The 23,338-nt window shown below is 42.2% G+C and overlaps 1 protein-coding gene across 2 annotated transcripts in view; it reads left to right on the forward strand.

The window, feature by feature from the left end:
• Positions 1–23,338, forward strand: part of GAS6 (growth arrest specific 6) — a 40,980-nt gene that overhangs the window by 16,294 nt on the left and 1,348 nt on the right. Inside the window, exons 5-14 of one of the 2 annotated variants that reach the window (XM_082277337.1) lie at positions 3,939–4,061; positions 5,629–5,748; positions 7,762–7,887; positions 9,860–9,981; positions 10,097–10,215; positions 10,608–10,797; positions 16,182–16,346; positions 17,893–18,061; positions 19,667–19,839; positions 20,636–20,861. In XM_082277337.1, coding sequence (XP_082133463.1) covers positions 3,939–4,061; positions 5,629–5,748; positions 7,762–7,887; positions 9,860–9,981; positions 10,097–10,215; positions 10,608–10,797; positions 16,182–16,346; positions 17,893–18,061; positions 19,667–19,839; positions 20,636–20,861 — 1,533 coding nt within the window. The remainder of the gene's footprint in view (positions 1–3,938; positions 4,062–5,628; positions 5,749–7,761; positions 7,888–9,859; positions 9,982–10,096; positions 10,216–10,607; positions 10,798–16,181; positions 16,347–17,892; positions 18,062–19,666; positions 19,840–20,635; positions 20,862–23,338) is intronic. The other variant, XM_082277338.1, reaches the window with a different exon arrangement.

Genomic DNA, 23,338 nt, shown 5'->3' on the forward strand with positions numbered 1-23,338 from the left:
CACGTTTATAAACGTCATTAAAACAACCTTTTTTAAGAGTGAATTCCAAGGTTAGTAAGTGGTATGTGAAGAATTTCCCTCATATATTGCTGCAATATCACTTTTGGATGTTGAGTCCTTTGAACTGGGAACTCTTGGACCTGTGGTATCTGAGTTGGCTGCAGCATGCCAGCTAGTTCAAAGTGGGATGTGAGGCTGAATGCTTAGGTTTACTTGTGCGTGTGGCACAGCAAAGAGGCAGGACTTCCTGATGAAAATGGTGATACCGACTGGGAACACTTGTTCCAAACAGCTAATCAGTGTCTCAGAAATGAGAGTCTAAAGGGGAGTGATGAAAAAATCTGAAAAAATAAAAGCTGAATAATTATTTGTAGGGCTTTCTGCCCATTGCATATGCAGTGGTTTGGAAAGAAAATGATAATATTTTCCTCCATTAAAATATTAAAAGGCTTTTAAATGGCTGAGTTTTGGCTAGCCATCATCAATTCACAGGAGAAGTAATAGAGAAGGAGCCTGAAATGTGCTTGGAAGAATGACAGGCTTCGTGCTTGGCCAATACCAGTGTGCCTCTTAATTTTTCACAGATACTTCCAAAACACTATGTAGCTCTCTATGGGTTTGTGCCTGCAAGACGCTTCTTAATTTTGTTTCTTAACAGCCTTTCTCCTCTCAAAACAAGGTAGTGGAAAGTTCTTTTAACCTGGTATACAAAGACATTGAACAGCCTAAGAGCTGGGGGATGATTAACTGGGGGATGATTAACTTTATGGTGGAAATAAGGTAGAAATTTTAAGTATGACAGTGATTAGACAACTTAGACAGAATATGGGAGGATTCCTAATTTCATAAACTTTGAGGTCAGGTTTATACAGCTAGGACTCAGCTCCAGATTCAGAGAATTAGATACAGTGTATAGATAGGTATTTCCAGCATGAGTGCTTACATGAGCAGTATTCCCATCAGAGTTAGAAGAGAGTTAATCTCCTCTGATTCTAGAGGGATTCCCCCAACCAAACTGTGTCTGCTCTGGGGAGACCTGAGGCCCTCTATGGACTCTGTTTATTGTACTATCTCCACTGAGACTGCAATGAGTATTTATAATTGCTTTGCAGATAGATGCTGACTTTACACACGGACACCTGTACTTTCTCTGCCTATCTGGATCTTTTTCTAAAAGAGATCCTGCAGGTCATCTAGGAATTAAGGATTTGGTTCTGCAAGGCTTTGGAAATCTGTACAGGACTTTTGGGAAGGGAAGCTTCATGGGGCCTTAAAAAACACAATGAGATTCTTGTTAGGTCACGTGTGCCTGCTTTTTACTATTAAATTACTAAGTGTAATATTCTTTGCAACCTAGCATTCTCTTTATGAAGTTTCAGTATGAACTATTTTGTGGGTATCAAAAAATAAATTCACAGAACAAAATGATGAACTGAAAGTGACAGGCAGCGAACACAAGCCAGGTCTTGTTTCCATACAGATTTCAAAGATGGAATTGGTAGTTCTATTCTCTGTATGCACTTATGAGCTTCATAGGTGCTATCACACACAGCTCAAAGCACATGAAAAGGTCATGCTCATCACTACTTTTAACAGTTTTACTAAAATCTGTCATGTAGATGAATGGAAATGAGCTCAATTTTTTTCTTTTACAATGGTTTCAGTCAGGAGCACCTTCTATGAAGCCAGAAGAATTACACAGCTGTGAAACCACCAGAAGAGTATAGGAGTGTGTCTTATGTTCTCAAACTCTCATGATAAGAGGGAGCAAATAATCAGCACAGTGCTGATGTGATATAAATCTCTGTGGTTGTTATCCATGGATTATACCATGGGTTGTTATCCTGCTGGGCACTGTTACTACCACCTGGCTCTGCAAGGCATGTCAGAATCCAGTTTGAGGGGAAGAATCAGAAACTTGTGGATACACCAGATAAGCTGGGCATAATCCTGTTGACTTGTTTTGCTTATCAAATGACTGAAAACACTGCCATGTTTAGGAGGCTTGGTTTGTGCTCCTAAAAAGAAAATACTTGGCTTATTATACCTAAACCATTCTGTTTAATGTACAGATTCTGATCTGTCAAGGAAAAGAAACATCCTGGTCAGACTAGCTCTATTGTGGCTCATCACCACCTTAACCTGGTTTCTCCTTCCCCAGCTCCTCCACCTCCAGCAGTGTGTCAGCTGGGCAGTGATTTACTGGGAGGTGTTCTGGCAGGTGGATGTTAAGACAGCCCATGTAGCTGTGTTTTGTTTGTGTGGCCTGGCCTCTTTGGCTGTAGCTTTGCCCCAGCTCTGCACATCTGGAAGATTTCATCTGAACATCTGGAAATGTTCAGAAATCTGCTTTTTCACTGTGAGAGTGAACCACAACTAGCACGGGTTGCCCAGGGAGCTTGTGGAGTCACCATCCTCGGGATAATCAAAAGCCTTCTAGCCATGGTGCTGAGCAACCAGCTGTAGGTGGCCCTGCTTGAGCAGGGAGGTCGCACAAGTGATCTCCAGAGATGCCTGCCAACCTCAGCCACCTGAGATTTAAATCTGAGGCAGTCAGTGCAAACAGGAGTGCTATTCAGTGCTTTATGAGACATCAAATGGAGCTGCTACTGCCTGCACTCATAGAAATGTTAAAGTTCTTTCAAAGCAGCTTGTCATGACAGTCACTTTCAGGATCACACAGAGGAAGCTAAGAAGAGATACGTAGAAGAAGTATAATCCTGGCAAAAGTAGGAGTCTTAACTTCTCTCAGTTTGAGAAGTCTGATGGGGCTCCTAATTTATGAACAGTTCCCCTCCTAAAAGCCTCCCTGCTATGCTACGAAGTCACGTTTCAGAATATCAAGAGTCTGTACTGGATTCAGCAGAACCAGTGCATGGAGACCAGTGCAGGTCTTTTCTGCTGTTGCTCACTTAATGTATGCACTGGGCACTTTCCAATGGTGGGAGGAGATATGTAAGAAGAAAGGCCTTTGAACTAGGTGAGCTTTGCAATCTGCAGAATGAGCTTCTGCACTGTTCCTTCTGGTTAAAGTTGTGCAAACAGTTAATGCACTCATGTTTTTGAAGACCACTTATCTAGAACACTGGTGTTAACGGGTTACTACTACATGATAGCTACCAAATCACTTTTTTGTGGATACAAGGGTATTCTCTCATCCTTCCTTTAGTTACCTCTGCAAAGCACTGTCCCTGGGTGTTTTGCAGGTAAGTGGGTAGGTGAATTTGGGCAGATGACTACAATTGGTCAGTAATTACATGATACTTTGAGATTTATTCCTTCAATCCTTCCCAAAAGGTGGCGACTACTCCCTTGCTTCTTTCCAATGAGAAAACACATTGCCAAATACTGGAACTTGGCTTAAAAATCCCCATAGGAACATTGTGTTCTCTGTAAACTGGATTCATAGTTTGTTTTCTTTGACTGTTTATGTATGGGTATTCATTTTTATTTTCATTTTATGTAATAGAAAAGGTCTAACAAAAATTTCATTTATAAACTTTTGCTAGCCAGAAATCTATCAGCCCTGGTAAGATCCTCAGTTGAACTACCAAAAATGACTGAAAAGAGTACCCATCCTTTCTTGAGGACTTTAGTTGATACTGCTTTTTGTTTTCTCAAAAATTAGCGATAGTAGAAAAATGAACTCCTTTGAGTTGTTTCAGGATGTTCCCTTCAGATATGGGGGTGGTAGCTCACTCCCTTTTGCAATGAGATGAATTCCACTGCATGTGCTCTGCAAAATTCCTGGCACAGCTTGTTTGGCATGTGAGCACTGAGAATTAGCTTCCAGTTTTGCCAGGTGCAAGTATTTCTGAGTGATTCCCCAACACTGTTTAAGCTTCTCAACTTCTGATGAGAGTGAAACACCTGGTTGTCAGTGACTTCAATGTATTGTTCTGTTTTGTTTTGGTTTTTTTATTCCTTGTGTAAATCAGATTTGCCAAACCAGTGTTCTCCCGATCCTTGTCACAAAGAAGGGACCGTCAAATGCGAGGATCTCAAGGGGGACTTCTATTGTGAATGCAAGCATGGCTGGCAGGGAAAAAAATGTGAAAAAGGTAATTGGGTTTCATTATCTTTCATTCTTGTAACAAAGATATTTTGTGTTCTGTTGTATTCTCAAATGGTCACTGACACTGTGCTGCACAATGCAAAAGTCACAGAACTGAACCTGGATTACACACTGTTCGTGCTTTACCCTTCTGTCAAACAGGTAGTTTTTTCGCATCAGCATTTTTATATGACTTTAGTGGAGCTCAGCTTGGTCTTGGCAAGATAATTCAAGAAGTTACATTCCAGCTTTCTGCTCCACCCCTCTGAAACCAGCAGCAGCAGTAGAGTTGTAGTGCCTTTTCAAGCAGAACTGCATCAGCTGCTGCTGTGAACCCTGGTGTAACAGATCACAGGCCGCAGAGCCAGAGAAGCTGGCCCATCTTCCCATCTAGCATCCCTGCAGTGGGAACAATGACTTTCAGTTGGCAAGTTGAGGTCTGAGTCTGATGACACACAAACTGATAAAATTAGTCTGTTAAAGGCTCCTTGCTAGTAGGACCTTATTCCATGTCCACTTATTTCCACATATTCCATTGGTGTATTTCCATCACCTCAAAAGAGAATTTCAGACAGAAGCTATTTGTGCAAGAAGTTCCAGCTGCCCACAGAGCTTTCTCTACAAGTTATCTTCCCTCCTCTTGTTTTATGGTTTCTTTTTTTTTTTTTTTTCTTCTGCCTGCAAGGCTTCCTGTCAGGGCCACTGCTTTTTTTGCTTGCTAATAGTAAGTAATGTCTAGAAGTTGTATCCAGCCAGTCCAGAATTGTGGCAACCAAGACAGCAGGAGAACCAGGCCTTTCCTTCTCATGTAAATATTGTGATGAGATTAGAGGATCACTCAAGCATCTTTTTTAATCAATTCAGAAAGCAGGCCAGTCAGTATCCAGTGGGCTTTGAGAGCTCAGACACTGATCAGTCTGAAGCATATTTCCTTATTTTCTTATAAAATGCCCTGACATGCTGTTCTACCCATCAGCTAACTCTGGAGTCCCATAGACAAGTGGGACACAATGAGCAGGTAGGGTAGATTGCAAGTGAAACCCAGGCTCTGCTGGATTTTACAGGCTTTAGCTGCCAACTTCAGTGGAGCACGGTTAAGCTCACAATGTTCAGCATGTGTGAACTTAGAACTTTCTGTGTTCTCATGAGTTCTGTAATAGTAACAATATAGTGTTCCTGCTTTATTTAAAGCTTTTGTCCTGAGCTTACTGGCCATGACATAATTTTAATACTTAGTTATGATATAAAATACATAACCAATTTGCTTCAGCAAACAAGCTTCTTTGCCTCCACAGTGACTAAAGATACTCATGTATTCTCAGAGTGTTGAAGGAGATACTACTCAGTTACAGTTCCTTCTCTCTCCCTCTTTTTTTTTTTTCTTAAGTTAAACAAACTTTGGCTTATGTGCATGAAGTGTTTGAATAAAATCTTTGTGCTTTTTGTAACCATTTGTTGCATCTGTAATACTGTCTCTTGTTTGGTCTTTCTCCTTCCCAATGCCCATCTCAATCTCACCCTGTAGACTGTTTACAGATGTGAAAAGCTGACTGTAACACTTTCTTTTGATGTAGATATTGATGAATGCAGAACACAGAATGGCGGCTGTAACCAGCTCTGCCTCAACAAGCTAGGCAGCTACCGGTGCTCATGCTACAGTGGTTACACTCTTAAAGACAGCAGAATATGTGAAGGTAAGCTTTGCTGGGACTCTCAGGTTGCTTGGGGGGTGCTTAGTGACTTGTGTCTGTATTTCAGAGATCTGGGTTGCCCTGAACGGTCCTGGTCTGCTCCCTAGCTCAGGAGAAACTTGCTGGTAGCTCCTCTTAGCTTTACTCCACTGGGGTTATGCTGAGTGCTCCAGCCAGCCTACATGCCTGGGCTTGTCAGCAGTTGGACCATGATGCTCTCAAAAGCATAACACAGGCGTGATTCATGGAGGATTTGTGGCTTGGATTGGGCTAAATTGGTTTAGTTGATCAGTCCTCATATCCTGACATTGAGAGGAGGAAGTGCTGGCCAGATGTGTTGTTATGATTCCTTCCAGCTTCACAGTGTTGTAGTATGTGAGCCATTTGTTTTTCTTTTGTCTGTTTCTTATTTTATTTTTTTAAATTTGGATATGTGCAGCAGCTAATGAATTCAGATAGATTCAGATTACTAAATTCACTGCAACTGAATATTAATAGGTGTAGAAAGGCCCTAGCAAAGGTTGGCAGCTGTTTTACATACCAGCTGAGAACAGAAAGTGAGGACCTGAAGTTTCTGATTGAAACTGCAGAATGAATTTACATAACCAAAACTTTAGCAACTGAGATTTTAAAAGTGTTAAGAAACTGCATGCTGACACAGAGACTCAATAACTCAATAACAGGTGGCTGTTAAAATTATGTGCATCTCATGAAAAAAGAGGTATGTTCCTCTTGGAGATGGATGTGATGACGTATTTCTAAACAATTTGCATACCTGATCTGAACAACTTATAAATGCTACCAGCAAAAAGAAAAAGAGCAAGGTTTTATTTCTATGTGACTTCCAGTCTAAAAAGTGATGACTGTATAGATTACATGGTATCCCTTCCTAATGGGAGCAGCAACTTAGAAGAGCCAACTTCACTTTTGAATTGTTCTCTGGTGCCAGTCAGCATGGACAGGTGAATGGCTCACAAATGTGTTTGTTTTCCTGTGTGTGCACATTTGTTTCATACCCTAGTACTGTCTCCTAGAGCACTGTGAGAACTACTACATAAGCATTCTGTAGCTTCAGTGTGTGACCTTCCAGCTGCTGAGATTACTGTCAAGTGTGGTTATTGACAGCTCAGATTTATCACTGCATTTTGACTTTTTTCCATGTTTGTTTCCTGTCATCATGAGCATACACACAAAAGTTCCCTCTTGTCTTGATTTGTAGACTGAGCTACACAGGGTACTCAGCCAGTTCACTCATACGTGGGAAAATCAACAACAGTAATGTGTAATTGTAGTTTTAAGACATACTAGAAAGCAAAAGTAAATATTGAACTCTCAATATACTGCAAATGTTTTGTCAACACCAGGATTCTGCGGGGTATTAGTTAACATGTGAGGAAAACACTCAGGTTTTTTTATGGACTTCCAGTACTTTGCCTACCTTCATGGTGAAACCCTACATCTCTCTGGCACAGCTTGTTCTCTGTGACAGATTGGGCTGCTTCAATTCTCCTTTGCCACTACAGACCAACAGATTTAGATCTTAGCTTTGTTAATGTATGAAAAGTTACTCTCTGCCTGTATGGGGACACAGAACAGCAATCTGTGAAGTGCTACAGGCTGAGTGTTCCTTCAGTGTTTTGGTAAAATTCATGCTGCTGCTCCCAAATTTCTGCCTGTTGCTTTTTCAACCTGCAGCTTCAGTCCCCCTGAGTGGGGAGAGTGAGGCTTTTTGGTTTTGTGGTAGTTGTTTTGTTGTACAGTTTTTCTCCTGGTTCACTCCGCATTGTTTTTTCTAATGGTCGTTAATGGCTTAAGCTAAAAAAGACCAACTGAATTTTGAAGCTTGAAGTCACTTCTTATAGCTAGCTAACCCTAAAAGTAGGTTCTTAAAGATACTGGTTTTTTGATTTTCCAAAATTATGTAGGGATCTTCTTGCCCTAAGCTCACTCCAGTGTGTAAACAGTAAAGTGATTATACTTTTCTGAAGTCATGTTGTTTAATTGCTTGTTTTGCAGACATAGATGAATGCACAGCATCAGCAGATATCTGTGGAGAAGCTCATTGTAAAAATTTAATAAGCTCGTATGAATGTCTTTGCGATGCAGGCTACAAGTACGATGACGTGAAAAAAACTTGTCAGGGTAAGCTCAAGAAATATGTCAGCATTTATTATATAATTTAAATCTGTAGAACCCCAGAAATTTAGTTTCAGGCTTCAGTAAAAGCTTTTTTATTTCTTTTTAATCCTGCTTACATACTGGAGTTCTGTTCCCTTTCCCTAGTTGGGAGTGAGTTTGCAGTATGCGGTCACCTTTGAGTTCATCGAGCTTGCTGTCATCTTTGAGTTCATTGAGTTTGCAGTTGTCTTTGATGACTTGAATCGAGCTATACAAACCAGAGCAGTGAGATTTCTTGAACTTTCAACAAGTGCAAGATCTGGTGAAAGCTCGGAAGCATCTGTGCCTGTTGCTGTCTCTCTTTATAGGACAAGAAAAGTTACAAAGCAGTAGCTGTTTTTTCAAAACCTCTCTTGTGGTGTTACTCTGAAGTAGGAACTTAATATGTACTGGAACCATGCACAGTTCTGCTGGCTACACTGCCACAAGCTTTCTCAACAGACTATGTTTTGAAAGTGTTCCAAAACCAGCATCGTTCCCTGCCTTTTGTCTAAGTTAACGTAATGACTCAAATCACACTCCAGCCAGTCCTGTTGGGCATTAAGTGTTAAACTCTGCCTGAAGAGATCCCTGTGGGCTGTCACAATTTGCTTTCCGGCATTTGTTTGTGAAGGAGATAAAAAACAGCTGAAGAAAAAAAAGAAAAGAAAACAGTGAATGAGAAACTCAGGTTTTATTTGCAGTCCCTGACTTCAAGGAGCAGAAGCCAGTCAGTACAGGCATAGCAGAAGGGGCCTGAAGGGAGGAGGTTTTGTCTAGAAGTTAAAGCCCAGGGCTCTGCTCCAGCAGACAAGTAGTTGAGTTCTGCTTCCTGCCTTCCCACTGACTTGCTGTGTATCTTTGGGCAGCTGGAATCTGTCTGTGAAAATAGATTTCACAGAATAAGCTGAGTTGGAAGGGACCCACAAAAATCCAAGGATAGAGTCCAACTCCCAGCCCTGCACAGGACCATCCCCAAGGGTCACACCATGTGCCCAGGACCATTGTCTAAATGCTTCTTGAACTCTGTCAGGCTTGGTGTTGTGACCACTTCCCTGGGGAGCTGTTCCAGTGCCCAACCACCCTCTGGGTGAAGAACCTTTTTCTAATATCCACTCTAAACCTCCCCTGACACAATTTCAGGCCATTCCCTTGGATCCTGTCACTGGTCACCAGAGAGAAGAGATCAGTGCCTGCCCCTCCTCTTTGCCTCACGGGGAAGTTGTAACTGCAATGGGGTCTCCTCTCAGTCTCCTCTTCTCCGGGCTGAACAGACCAACTGACCTCAGCTGCTCCTCACACGGCTTCCCCTCAAGGCCCTTCACCATCTTTATTCCCTCCTTTGAATGCTCTCTAATAGTTCAATATCTTTTTTATATTGTGGCACCCAAAGCTGCCCCCAGCACTCGAGGTGAGGCTGCCCCAGTGCAGAGCAGAGCAGGACAATCCCCTCCCTTGCCCAGCTGGTGATGCTGTGCCTGATGCCCCGCAGAACAGGGTTGGCCTTCCTGGCTGCCAGGGCACTGCTGGCTCAGGTTCAACTTGCCACTGACCAGGACCCCCAGGTCCCTTTCTGTGACACTGCTTTCCAGCCTCTCACTCCCCAGTCTATTCGTACATCCAGGGTTGCCCTATCCCAAGTGCACAATTCAGCACTTGGAACTTGAAGTTCCCTTGTTGAACTTCATCCCTTTGGTGATTGTCCAGCCCTCTAATTTGTTGAGGTTTCTCTGCAGGGCCTCCCTGCCTTCAAGGGAGTCAACAGCTCCTCCTTTTGTGCAGATGCTGATTTTAACTTTTCTCTCCTGTAAAGGTATGGCACAGGCCACAGAGCACTTGGGCATGCTCACGTGTAAGGTGCTACAACACAGCACTAAAAATGCTTTTTTAGCCCAAGATGGTTCATGTTTAAACAAACTCAGTGGTTTTGTCTCTCTTCTTCACTGGTTTTGTGTAGATATAGATGAATGTGAAGAAAAGCTCTGTGAACAGACCTGTGTCAACTCACCAGGGAGTTACACCTGTCATTGTGATGGCAGAGGAGGAGTGAAACTTTCTCAGGACATGAATACATGTGAGGTATGTCAGCATTCATTGCTGTAACTGCAGAACAGACCTTTACTTTACAGCACTCTCTGATTCTCTTTCTGCTGTGTGAGGAGAATAAGCACTCAGAAATATGTTTTGATTCTAGAACATCATACCATGTGTGCCTTTTGCTGTTGGAAGGAGTATTAAATCCTTACACCTGGGGAGGATGTTCAGCGGCACACCTGTTATCAGGCTGCGCTTCAAAAGGAAACAACTGACGAGGTGAGGACAATTTAGAATGACAGTCAAATGCTCTGAGCGGCTTTGATGCATGCAAAGGAGTTGTTACAATAATAATTGACCCTACATTCATCATTAGTTGCTTGGATTATGAAGTTCTGTAAGGCTAAACATTGTCCAAACCAGTAATTGAGAAAGGCAGCCTTGACCACAGAGCTGTTAGGATAACTACTGAAATACAGTATTGTATTCTCTATTTTTGATGATATTTTAAAAGCTGTATTCACATCTTAAGGCTTTTAGGAGTGCATTAAAAGCTAGTATATTTTAACAGAGCTTTATAGCTGCTAGAATTGATGCTATCTATATGGAAAGTACTCTGTGGTTTTTTAACTCTGCATAACTAATTTATTTCTTGGCACCTGTGTGGTCAGACTTGTGGCTGAGTTCGACTTTAGAACCTTTGATCCTGAAGGTATCCTTTTCTTTGCTGGAGGCCATCAAGACAGCACATGGATAGTCTTGGCTTTGCGCAAAGGACGGCTAGAGCTGCAGCTGAAATACAACGGAATTGGTCGCATGACCAGCACCGGACCACTTATCAACCATGGCATGTGGCAAACGGTGAGTCCAGAGCCCTGCTGAGGTCTTACTCCTTCTTGGCTTGTGTGGGATGTACTCAAGTGCAGATAGATCTTCTGTACTCTTGGGAAAATGCTTTTCCGACCTATCTATCCATTAAATGCATGCTAGTATGTTATACATTCTAAGGTGAGAATGGGATATTTTTCCCAAAAAATTGAATTATGCTTTATATCCATTGTAATATAGACTGCATCTCTAATTTGCACAACCAGAGCAACCACTTGCACAACCAGTGCCTTTGAGATGCAGTAGGGCTACAATGACTTCACGTCAGTTCAAGAAGATGTCCTCTGGGTGAGGGCTGGAAGTGTGTAAGAGGGAAGGAGCTCTGTTCTTTTAAGAAAGTTTCCAAGTGTGTTTGGTGGGGGGGGAGGGGTGTCATTGCTTTTGTTTATTCATTCATTTGTTTAGTCACAGGGCTCAGATTGTCTGAGGCCTTGACAAATCTCTTATGCTACAGTATCCTTTCTATAAAGTCTTCAGGCCCGTTTATATACAAAATAGACTGTTTCCCTTGTAAAGATACTGGGGTCTATTATAGAATCACAGAATCATCAAGGTTGGAAGAGACCTCTAAAATCATCAAGTCCAACTGTCAACCCAGCACTGCCACTGTAACCCATGAAACATCTGTTTACTGATACTGTAATCCCAGCAACCTCATGAGATTGTACGGATTGTAAGGATTCGTGTTCCTCTTGGCACTCTCACAGAACATCGACCGGTGATTTGGGTAGCATTTTGGTTGTTACCATTTGTGACAGGATTATGAAAAACATCCTGCAGTATGATCTACACTAGACGAGCAGTTTATACATGCTTTCTCACTTCTGCCTTTTCCTTTCCTTTCATTTTTTCTTACTTAATTAGTTATTTTAACTTTTAAGTTGATGTGCCTCTTGGGGAGTGGGTGGGAAGTTCTCAGCTCACTCACATATGAGACAAATGCAGATACAGGTAACTGTGAATCATTTTCTGGTTTACATTTTTTAGTATATAAAAAGTCAAAATTATACGTTAAAGAAATAAGCAAGGTGGGAAAAAATTTGTTTCTAATTAATAAATAGTGAAGTCCTTGAATACATTCACTATCAACTACTGACATTTGGTAATGTTTTCAGCAGATGAGGTGATGTTTGGTTTAGTTCCTTTTGTGTCAGTGAAACAATTTTAGATTCCAAATGGAGAACTGTAGAGGTTCAGTGAAGCTGTAGATAAAATGTGTGACAAGCTGTATCTTTACATATAAGAATAGCTTCAAGCCAGTTCTTACTGAATTTTATGGTAGAAGTTGTTCTGCTAGATTGAAATACAACAATTGTAATTGCCTGCAAAGAGAGGATGGTGACAGAAGATATGAAAAGCAGAGTGGATACTACTGGGGTGACTTGGGAGTCACAAAAATCAGCAGTTACCAAGCTAATTCATTTAACACAGGAGCTAACATACTTGTTAAGTTCCAGACCTCATTATGAGATAATTACAAACTACCCCATACTAGTTTGAGGGGACACAGCTGAAATGTATTTTCTTTCTTCAGGGAGACAAGGCAGTGTGATAAAAGCACGTGTCATGTTTAAGCAAGTGTTATTGGTCTCCTGCCAGTTATCAGTGTCAGGGTTCTTATCCCCAGGTATCATCCCAACCAAGACATTGCCTGGCTGAGTTTCTGCAGCAACACACCCTGAGCATTTTCTGAGAGATTGTGTAAATCCCTCAGAAATCCTTCCTGAGGGCTTTATGGGACAGTACAGACCAAGCTGTGGGTGCTCTGTGAGGCAGGTGGGCAGGACCCACACTGATGGGGTAGGGGCAGAGGTGTCCCTGCATGTGGGCTGAGCAGGGCTGGGCAGCTGCCAGAGGCATCGATAATATGGCACAAATGGAGGAGAGGGCATCATGCAGTGCTGGCACAGGAATGTGTGCCTGGAGCAGGTCAGTGGCCATAGCTCTGGTGACTGCCTCCCAAAGGGAAAAAGTGCTCCAAAGCAGAAGGATTTACCCACAGATGAACAGCAGCAGTAGGAAAAAGTCTTTAGTCTCTTGACTTCGCGGTTGACACCTTTGAGACTTGGGACCTTGCCTGGTTTGCTGTGGGGGCTGTTGATTTCTCCTTTCTCTGCTGTATTTTCTTATCTCTTGCTTTCACCCTAGAGGTACTTGGCTCTCTTCTGCTTGACATCTAGTGTCGCACACCTCTAAATGCAATTTAATCTATATGGTTGAGTGATAGAACTATAAACGTGTTCCTACATTTTATCCCCTCCCTCCTTTCTCCTTTTTTCTCTTTCTGGCATGGTTTTTAATTCAGGGAGCCCTGTTTACGGATTTCTTTTTATCTGTCTCCTATTACAAAGCATGTAGCCACACATTTCATTTTAATCATGGATTTGTGTGTACTTGCAGCCTCACCTTCTATGAAGCACAGCCCCAACAATCTTCAGAGGTCACAGTCCAGGCTCAAGTGCAGTTGTGAGCTTTAGTCTGGACTTCAGTATGCACAGAATCAAGCCCTTGGTTTTGGTTAGATCTTAACCAGAGGACTTTGGATACTGGAGAGAACTTCATATGGGTTGCGAGAAAACAGCAATTTTACCTTTTAACTTTCAGCAGGTGGAAAAATAATGGTATTTAAAAGCAAAACATATGAAAAACCACCAGCAGTGTTCTCGTCGCTTGAGCAAAAGTTGCATACTTCAACAGAAATACGATGGCAATCTCAAAACTTCAGGCCAATATTTCTAGCTAGGTATTTTCTCTGGTATTAGTCCTTCCTAAGATATTTTGAAATGACCATTGAACAAGCATTGAAAACACAAGCAAGCCTCAGGAAAGACTTTTAATGCGGTTATTTGTGTGTAATCCAGCTGGATGAAGTGGCATGTATTAAATTATGATAATAGAGAATGCACTCGCCTTCTGTTTGTTTTGCATTTCCAAAAACAGTCATCATTTTTTCTTATTTTCAGTGTTCAGTTTAGTACTGCTCTGAGGACACAGTCTGGTTAACAAAAATAAGAACTTACCTGCACTGTAAAGTGTCAGGGCTGAAAGTTAAGCAATTACAAGATTGGTATTTGGCTTTAGCCCTGTGGCTGACTGTAATTCTGTCCCTTTTCAGTGCTGCCCACTTGCTTTTCAGCAAACTGCTGGCTGTGTGCTATGAACTATCCAGGGCATGAATCCAAAACACAAAGCTGACTGCCCTTATGGCTAACCATATGGGAACCCTTAGCTATGAGAGCTGTCCTGAATGTCCCTGGGTCATGGTGGCAGGCAGCAAGTAGCTTCTCCTTGCCACAAGAGCAGGGAACTGGAGCAGGATGCTAACCACTGAAATGCTTCCCCTTTTGATTTGTAGGTGATGGTGGTGCACCAGCAGTTAAGTTTTGACTATAAGAAGCAGGAGTTTAAACAGCCAGAGGGCATTGTGAAGTAGGCAGAATGTAATTTCCTAAACTGGAATCTGTTAGAATTGCCACAGGGATTAACCCCTTCTCTTATGGAAGTTTTCACTGATTTGGGTTTGCCTGTATTAAAGATCAGATGCAGCTGAGAACTCAGAATATATTTTTTTCTAATGTCTGTGTTATTACTTGCTATACAATCTAAGAAAATTTTAGAAGGCTCTGAATTCTGGTAGCCCTGTAAGTAGTAGGATTTCTTCACAGAGGAAGCACAGTATGGGCACTGCTGCAGCCAGCTTTTCCCGATTCTCGTTTGCTCTGTGTCTGCCCACTGTCTGTGCTAGGAGCAGGGAGATGGTCTGTGCCAGCTCCTTGTGGCACTCTATACCTCGGAGCATCAGGGCAGCAGTGACCATGGCACTGAGCAGAGGTGTCTGTTTGAGTTTTTGGCTACATAGCCTGTGTAGCTCAGCCAGCTGGGCTGTGGCTGCCAGGACATCTGGGCTTATGTTCCCACATGCTGAATGGGCCTTACAACCTTCCAATACCCAAAATTTACCTTTTTGAGACTGGTTTCTGTGTCTCCATGGGATGCAGTCAGGAGGTGTAGGTGCTACTTTAAACAAGCAAGCTGCAGACAAATTCATGTTCTGTAGGATATGGCAGAGAGCAACACACCAGGTGTAAACAGTGTTGTAGCAACATAAACCAGATTATACTGGAATCCACAAGAGAAGAAAAAAGGTTCGTGAGAAGAGGAAAGTCTGTGAATAACCTTTTCAACTATCAAATTCACTTTATCTTCATTACTGAAGACTGCAATCCAAAGGGAGTTCCCAGGTATAAATCTGCTCAACCCTGTCCTCCTTTATGCTACAGCCACAGAACAAGAGATCAGAATAGCTGATAAGAGTGATTTTGGGACAGCTAGTCAAAATGCAGAGAGAAGGGTGCTCAGGACCTGGCCAGCTAGCAGGGAGAGGGAAGGACATGCCTAAATGTCCTCTGAAATAACTAACTGGTTCTGTACAGCAGCTCACTGATGGAGCAGCATCTGGGTGTCCCAGGGAACAGAGCTGTACAGATGAAGAGTTGGTAGGTGGAGTATCTGTCATAAAGTGGGAAGAAGATTATGAAATAGTGGAGGTGTATTCCTTTCTTCTGCTCTACAGGAAGATTGGGATTGTCTTCTGCTACAGTCATAGAACACCCTGTTGGTAGCAGGACCCAGGTCCCAAGGCAGCAGTATCTTGGCTGCTGTTCAGCAGTCTGGTGCATCAGCTTTGGGCTTCACCTCTCCCTCCACAGAATCTTTATAGTGCTTCCTTGTGAAGCCTGGTCATAATCAAAAGGATGACTTTTTTTTTGAAATTTCAGTGGTAAAAGAATCTTCCTAGAAGTAGCTTTTTGGAGACATGGAGGGAAAACTTGCAGATGCTTTTTTGAGAGAAAAGTTATTGCCTTACACATTTTTATTACCCTCTCAAAAATTACATCATCTGTTGTGCTTTCTGCAGAGGTCGGTATTCAAAGACTGGGTCTGGGAGGCTTCTGTGTTATCTTCCACTGATCCAACAAAAGACATCTTGTTTGTTGTTCCAGCTTTTCCTTTCACATGCAGTTGCAATAGGACGTTTCTCATTAATAACTCATTATTGCATCTACATTTTGCATAAAGCAACCTACAAAAGTCATGTAGCTAATCCACTCACATTTTTCTGTAGCTGTTTTGAAGTAGCTGGACTGTCTTCACCAATAAGGGTAATCACAGACTACTTTCTAGAGTAGATTTACATATCTAGGTGGAATGTAACTTAAAAGGTAAACAAAGAGGTTTGGGGACTGAAAATATTTCTTTGTCTTGGGGATTTCATTGGGGTCTGTCCTGTACCTGTGGCTGCAGACACTAAGTTCTTTTCATACTTAATTATTCAATTTGGAATTTTACTTTTTCAGATCTCTGTTGAGGAACTCGAAAGAAATTTGATTATAAAGGTCAACAGGGATGCAGTTATGAAAATAGCTGTCTCAGGGGACCTGTTTACTCTAGACAAGGGAGTGTATCAGCTGAATTTGACAGTAGGAGGCATTCCTTTCAAAACAAAGGACCTTATTTTACCAGTAAGTATAGCATGATCACTTGTGTTCCTTTGCATGCCTGAAGAGCTTGATTTCCTCTTCTCTTGGGGTAATGTCAGTCCTTCCTGAGAGAAGTTCAACCTGCCCTGAAACAGGTGGAATTATCATCTTCTGGATATAGCTTTCTGTCCATTGACTGTAGCAGGAGCCTAAGCCAGTAGCAAAGTTGGGACTCCAGATTTTTAAATTGGTAAGTTTGGGTGAGATGTATCCCATCTGCAGAATTAGGGCACAGCAAAACTGGAGCACATGACAAAATTCACAGTGGTCATGCTGGCTTGGAGAGCATGAGTGGCCCGGGGGAGGGGTTGGTGGGCACATTGCTGTGTGAAGGTGCCACTGTGCCTGCTAAGTCTGGAACCAACATCAGGGGCGCTTTTTGTGTTGCGACCAAAATTTTTGCTTCACGTATAACGTATCACAGTTTGCTGCTTGTGTGCTGTTTCAGTTTAGTGAGACCCAAGGAAAAACAGAAGCTTATTTTTCTTTATTTCCTCCTAATTGAGGAGGAAATATGAACAGCATTTGAATATGAACATACAGCATATGAATAAAAGTTAAGGCATTCCTTGGGTGAGACTGGATGATTGCTGTGTTTCTGGAATAGCTGCTTCTCAGGCTGGTTTGAACATCCACCACAAGCAGAGCTGGCACCTTGAAACCCAAATTTGCATCTTATTCCTAAATGAGGTGACAAGCTTGTGGCTCTGTGGCTGGGAGTGCAGCAGCTGAGCCTCACAGCTCCTGTGCCTCACAAGAAGTCATTCAGGGCCACTGCATGTGGGAAACAGTAAGCTCAGGGTGTAGTCAGAATCTAGGACTGAGAGCCAAAAACTCCTCAGGTTTTTATCCTGGCTCAGACACTTAATTCTGTCTCTCCTACAGTTAATTGGGAGTAGTGGTGCTGATTTAGAGGCTTTGCAAGGAGCTTGCTCTTTACACACTGACGCACATTTTAATGCTGATGTTTGGTACCAGATGGCCTAACTAGAAGCTGGAAGGTATAAGGTGTGTACGGAGTGGTGTGCCTGTCTTGTGGTGCAGGCACCCCTCCTTGAGCCAGAACCCAAAAACTTATACCATGATCAGGTCCAATGTCAGTCTTGTGTGTCATGCAGGCTGTTTGCAATGACAAAAGGATTGCATTTTCAGCCTCAAGTTAGTTTCCAGCATTTGCAATGCAGAATTACGGAGCTTTGGCTACGGAGCTTTGGAAATAAGTTGTACTAATGATGGGCAACACACAGAGAAACTTAGAGAATCAGTACAACCAAATCAGCACCTGCACTAGCTAGTGCCCTTCTATCCTGTGGAGACAAGCTGAGCTCAGGAGTTTCCTGGGGAATGCTGACCGCTCACGTGCTTGGGGTTGGAGGATTGGGGTTGCTGCCTGTTGGTTTGCATGTGCATAACACGTCGAAATTATTTCTACTGTTTAGTATCATAATATAACTCAGTATTCCTTTGCACCCAATTCTTCTTCACTGAACAATAGTTTGAGGCATAAGACACTGCTTTATCTTCCTAGATAAACCCTCGGCTGGATGGTTGCATGCGGGCGTGGAACTGGCTGAATGGGGAGGACACCTCTATCCAGGAGACCATAAAGATGAATGAAAAGATGCAGTGCTTTGCTGTAGCAGGACGAGGGTCTTTCTATCCTGGCCGAGGTTTTGCTGTGTTTAATCTTACTTACAGTAAGTTGGCTGGGTTTTTTTATTTCTGACCTGGTGTCCTGCCATTAACCATACCTGGTTAATAAACAGTGTAAAACAGATGTATGCCAGATTCATTGTTGATTGATGCAGAAAATACTAAACTTGTGATTGATTCATAGCTAAGGAAGGCCTATATATGATAGTTCAAGCCAGTGAAAATATGCACAGCATGGATTAGGTTCTCTCTGTGTCGCTCCAGGAGTACATTTCACAGCCAGACTGGCTCCAGCTCATCCTCAGCCTTAGAGGCTTTACATCTCCCTGTCAGCAGCTTAGGTGCTTCTGCTTCCAGTCCTTACCATTGTTTTCTGCTCAGCTGGGAGACCTGCAAGCCATCCTGCTGTATCTCAAGTTTAGGATAGACAGAAAAATTAATATGGTCTATTGTCTTGGATTCACTTTTAATCATGGGGTGTCATTACTTACACTTGGGACAAATGCACTAAGCATATTTCTGATAGAAACCAATTAAACTGGCATGCAGTAATAATAAGTTTCAAACCAAACTTGTCCGTCCTAATGTAGCACTCAGAAAGGCACTTTTTGTTCTAGATTATTGTGTTTGCTTATCTGTGTAATCAGCTATCAGTATTTCTGAACCCACACAAATGCTGACCATCTATTTCAGTGTGGTGTGTAAATCTGCTCTGCAGGAGCCATCTCTTCAGCGTCATATAGATTTTTCTGCTGTTCCATTGTAAATTAGGGAGTACCAGGTGTCTTGTCTTACTACTTAGCACATGGATTCAAAAGTTGCAAAGTAAAGACAAGGCAGCATCTAAAGTGCAGGTGAAGTGCAGATGACAGCACTTGGCTGAGATAAGGCCTCAGCAGCTGCATTTTTTTTTTTCCAAACAATTTCTCTCTCTCTCTCTTATTTTTTCTGCTTTGTAGTGGTAAGCTTTATAAAGAATGCATTATTGTATTTCAAGATGTGGTGAATTGTAAAGCTAATACTCCTGTGAAGGGAGGTTGCAGGAGCAGGATTGAGATCATTCTTTACAGCCTGCATTAGCTTTTAAATTACAAGGGCACTGAGGGAGTAAGAAGATATCAGAAAGTTTAATTCAGGGTTCAATAGGTGAAATAAAACATGTCACACTTCTGAGAGGTTGGTCATCAGGAAGAGTTTGAGTAGGTGATGAGTGTAGTATGCTTATATAATTTTTGAGTTTAATACAGGCTTTCATAGAAATGTTTCCTGCATGTCAAATTTCAACTTAGATTTCTCAATGATCTTTGGGCAGACTGGTTCAAAAATTGGTTTCTGATTGACCTATCTTGCAGAAGTTCTTTGAGCGTGTCAGATTGGCAGCCATGAGAATTTGACTAACTCTTTGTGATAAAAAAAGCTTAATGTTATCCTTTGATGTTCTGAAAAGCAGCAGAATGCATAAGGTAGCAAGAGGAAACTGATGCCATTTTCTTGACCGATTTTATGTTCAGGTGCTTTGGAATTATATTTTTTTTAATAAAAGAAAGGTGGCAGTCTCTCCAGATGCTCATCTGCCTATGCTCTTCTCCAGAGAGAAATTGAACAGCTTACCCATTTGATACATTGTCCTATGCATTTCTTTTCTGTAGCGCAACCTTCTTCTGGAAATGAAACCAAGACAAATTGGGAAATCGAAGTAAATGCTGTAATTCAACCAGCAACAGATACTGGTGTGCTGTTTGCCCTAGTTACAGAAGAAGCATCTGTCCCTCTATCACTGTCTCTGATTGACTATCACTCCACAAAGAAACTGAAGCGTCAGGTACCAGTACTTTTGTAGAGAAGTTTCCTTGCTGTTTCCTGGTAACTGGAAGTCATTTTCAAAAACAGTTGTCAGGTTTGCTGCCTGCCCCCTTATTTGTCCCACCTGTTCAGAGCATGGTCTGAAAAAACCGTACTTGACTGGCACCGAAGTTCTGCCTCTTAGAGATGTGTGTCAGCTGCTAATAAGGGGCTCTTTGCAAATGTGACCTAGGTAAAAGATGGAACTGCTCTCTTGAATGCTGGCATACTTTTTTTTTTCTGGCACAGAAACTATTTAGTGCCATAAACCAGGGATTTCCATTCTCGCTTATCAGTAACTGTCCCAAGGTAGCCAAGAGACAGGCTTTAGGTGTAGGGAAGGTGCTGGGAAAAGCCAGTTTTGGTGGAGTGTTGAAGCTACTATTTAATGGCATTCATAATAGATGGCTAGATTCTGGCATTCCACAAGGGTAAACTAGGGAGGATTTCTCTAAATCTCATGAGCCAATTTTGATTTATAGTACAGCAGCTCCAGTCAGTTTGGTTCCAGTGCAATATAATGACTTCTGCAAGACCCCACTAAGAACTCTCTCTGAGGAAACATGGTTTCAAAAATTAGTCCCACTGATTCATTGGCTTTTCATCTATGCAAATGAACTCAGAATACAAACAGCAATAATAATAAGCCTAATTCTCTGGAGGCTCTGCAAAATATTTGTAATAAAGGCCACACTGGGGTCATCTTGGTACTAGTAATTGTGGCTAGGTATTTTTCTGCTCACTGCCTGTTTTTCTTTCTTTCCCCTGCTGTTCAGTTTATCATTGTGGCCTTGGAGAACACAGTTGTGTCCAGACTGGCAATAAATCTCTGTGATAAGAAGGAACACTCCATAGACATCCTCCTCAAGAAAGATCACTTATCCCTGAGGGTAGATGGGGTAGCAGGAGAGAGTGAACTAAGCATCTCTGAGTTGGAGGACAGTCTGTCCATCTTGGAGAGCTCTTTGCAGTCAACGAAGACATACGTGGGAGGATTGCCAGGTGAGTCTCCAGTTTTGTACCATGGACCACCTTGCTGAGCTGGGAGTCAGGAAAACTGTTTCTGTTCAAGCTGTGAGACTCCTGTTTCTGCTTGAGCAGGCTTTGTCTGCAGTGCAGGCACACAACAGATATGGAGTTGCACCTTCCTTGAATGTTTGTGTCCTTCTGAGGACAGCTGGATGCAAAAATAGAGGAGGTTTTGCTTGTTCAACAATAGGAATGATTTATCTGAAGGATAGCTATAAGCTGGGTTATTATCTTAAACCTGGTAAAATCCATAGGAGCTGGACTGCAGGTTCCTGCAGTGCTTCATTAATGTAATGAACCCATGGCAGCACTCCTTGAGGGGCGTACTAGGGACTCGAGTTGCTTTACCTGAACCTTGGGAAGCCTAGTGTGGTGATTCTCCCTGGCTGATGGTCTCTTTGAACTGATCACAGCACAACACAGTTAACTGACTGCCTCCCAGCAGAGGGCAGGTAGGGCACAACCAAGGGATTAACACCATTTATACTTTCTCTGTCTTTTCCACAACAACAGGGTTTCTACTGGGAGGTCAGTTTGCTCCTCTCTTCTGAGCTTGTGAGATTAAACTTTCACCTGAATCATGAATATTGGCCAAGTTTGGGAGTTTGTTTCTTGTTCTGGCTGAACAGGTTTATCTGTCCCTTCTGCTGAGGAATGCTATTAAGGAAACACTTAGTTTCTGATGCACATGATGCCAGCAGCTAAGCAAACTCTTGCCCTTACTTGCCCAGGCAAGGGAGAGGCACAAATGTTGGCCTCTTGGTAGGTGCTGAAGCAGTCAGGCTGGAACAGGGTGGCTAAGGTGCCACATGTACTAGGACACATGGTGAGGCTGTCCCCACCATGAGCAAGAGTTTACAGAGGATTTATGCTGATGATGCAGATGGCTGCCAGTCACACCTGAAAGGGGAGGCCACATACTCTGGCACGTTCACACACTGGCAGGAACAAGGCTGGAATCCCCAGCGCAGCATTTTCCGGTCTCAGATTGAATTATCCAAGCTGGCCATTGCACAGGCAAGAGACGTCGCCTGCTTTCTTTTAAGTAGCTCTCAGATGCACAGCAGAGACTTCCACAGCTCAGGTGATCATCCCATTCTGTCACTGTCCCAAGTTCTCTATGGTTTGCTTAGACTACCTGTGCTTGTGCAGCACCGTTTTTGATTTGCCAGAACTGAGTGTGAGATACCATGGCTGTGGCAGCTCAGACTCAGCTGGCTGCTGTAGGTTTAGCTGCTATCCCCTCTCTGATCTGTTGTGCTTAGCAACAGGAATTTCTGCCAGCGCTCTGCTTTCGCCATTGAGAGGAACCCAGCGCTTGCATGAGAAACCTTGTTATTTGCCAAGCAAATAAACATTTCAGCACTTCAGCTGGATTAATCACTCTGGGTTAAGTAACAATACCGAATGGTCAGATCTAAGTGAGTTTGGCTCATTCAGATTTTGAAAACATTACGTAGTTTTTGGTTTTTCCGTGCTTCCATACCCTGTGGAAAAAACAGTATAGTGGTCAAACTTCACGTCTTTATTCCATTGCCACAAATAAAGAAAGAATTCTGGGTCCAAATATGTAATATGTCTGATCCTAAGCACAGTTAATATTGCAGATGTGGAAGAAATACTACTTAGAGTTTCAACAGATAGAAGGGAACATGTAGACATTTATTACATTTTCTATAGGCTTTTCAGTTCTTGTAAATCCTAAATGATGTAATTTATGTGATGCATAGGTGTTTTTTCAGGAAATATGCATTCCACCAGGTAAAGGAACCTTTAAACTAGGCTTCCAAATCTTTACATAACCACATTTCGGACAGATCCATTTCTAGTCATAACAGAAAATTAAATATTTCACGTGATTTACAACTACAACACAAAGAAAAAAATTTATTTTTTTAACCTCTTACAAATCCACCTGAAAGCCCACACTGTCTCTCAGTCAGCCCTGTGGCACATGTAACAGCAATCTGCTTGATTCCTTAGGCGAGTCGTCAGGCTGTTAAGCCACAACTTCAACTTCTTCTGACTCAAAATTTAGTTTACGTTCATGTGAGGTATTACAACAGAGATGCTGCATTCCTTTAAGCAGACTTTGCAGATAAACTTTGGTAAATGGAGAGGTAACATCATTAGTTAAAGCAACTACCGAGCAATGGTACTTCTCATCCAGGAAGCTGAAAAGATTTATAGTATTTTTTTGTGGCTTACAGATCTCCCATAATTGTTCTCTCTCCCACTCAGTCCTAGATACTGTCTGAACTGTGTCTGATCACATCAGCCCTGCATATCTCCAGGCAGAACACTTTAAATTTCAGACAATCTTGGCTCAACAGGACAACCTATTGTTCAAGTTGTCCTTGCTTCGATGTAAAGATAAATGGTTTATTTAGCTACCTGAATCACTGTTAAATATTCTTTGAGACATTTATTATTTTCCATTGCACAACCAG

This window comes from Coloeus monedula, assembly GCF_965178545.1.
Source record: "Coloeus monedula genome assembly, chromosome: 3".
Taxonomy (NCBI): Eukaryota; Metazoa; Chordata; class Aves; order Passeriformes; family Corvidae; genus Coloeus; species Coloeus monedula.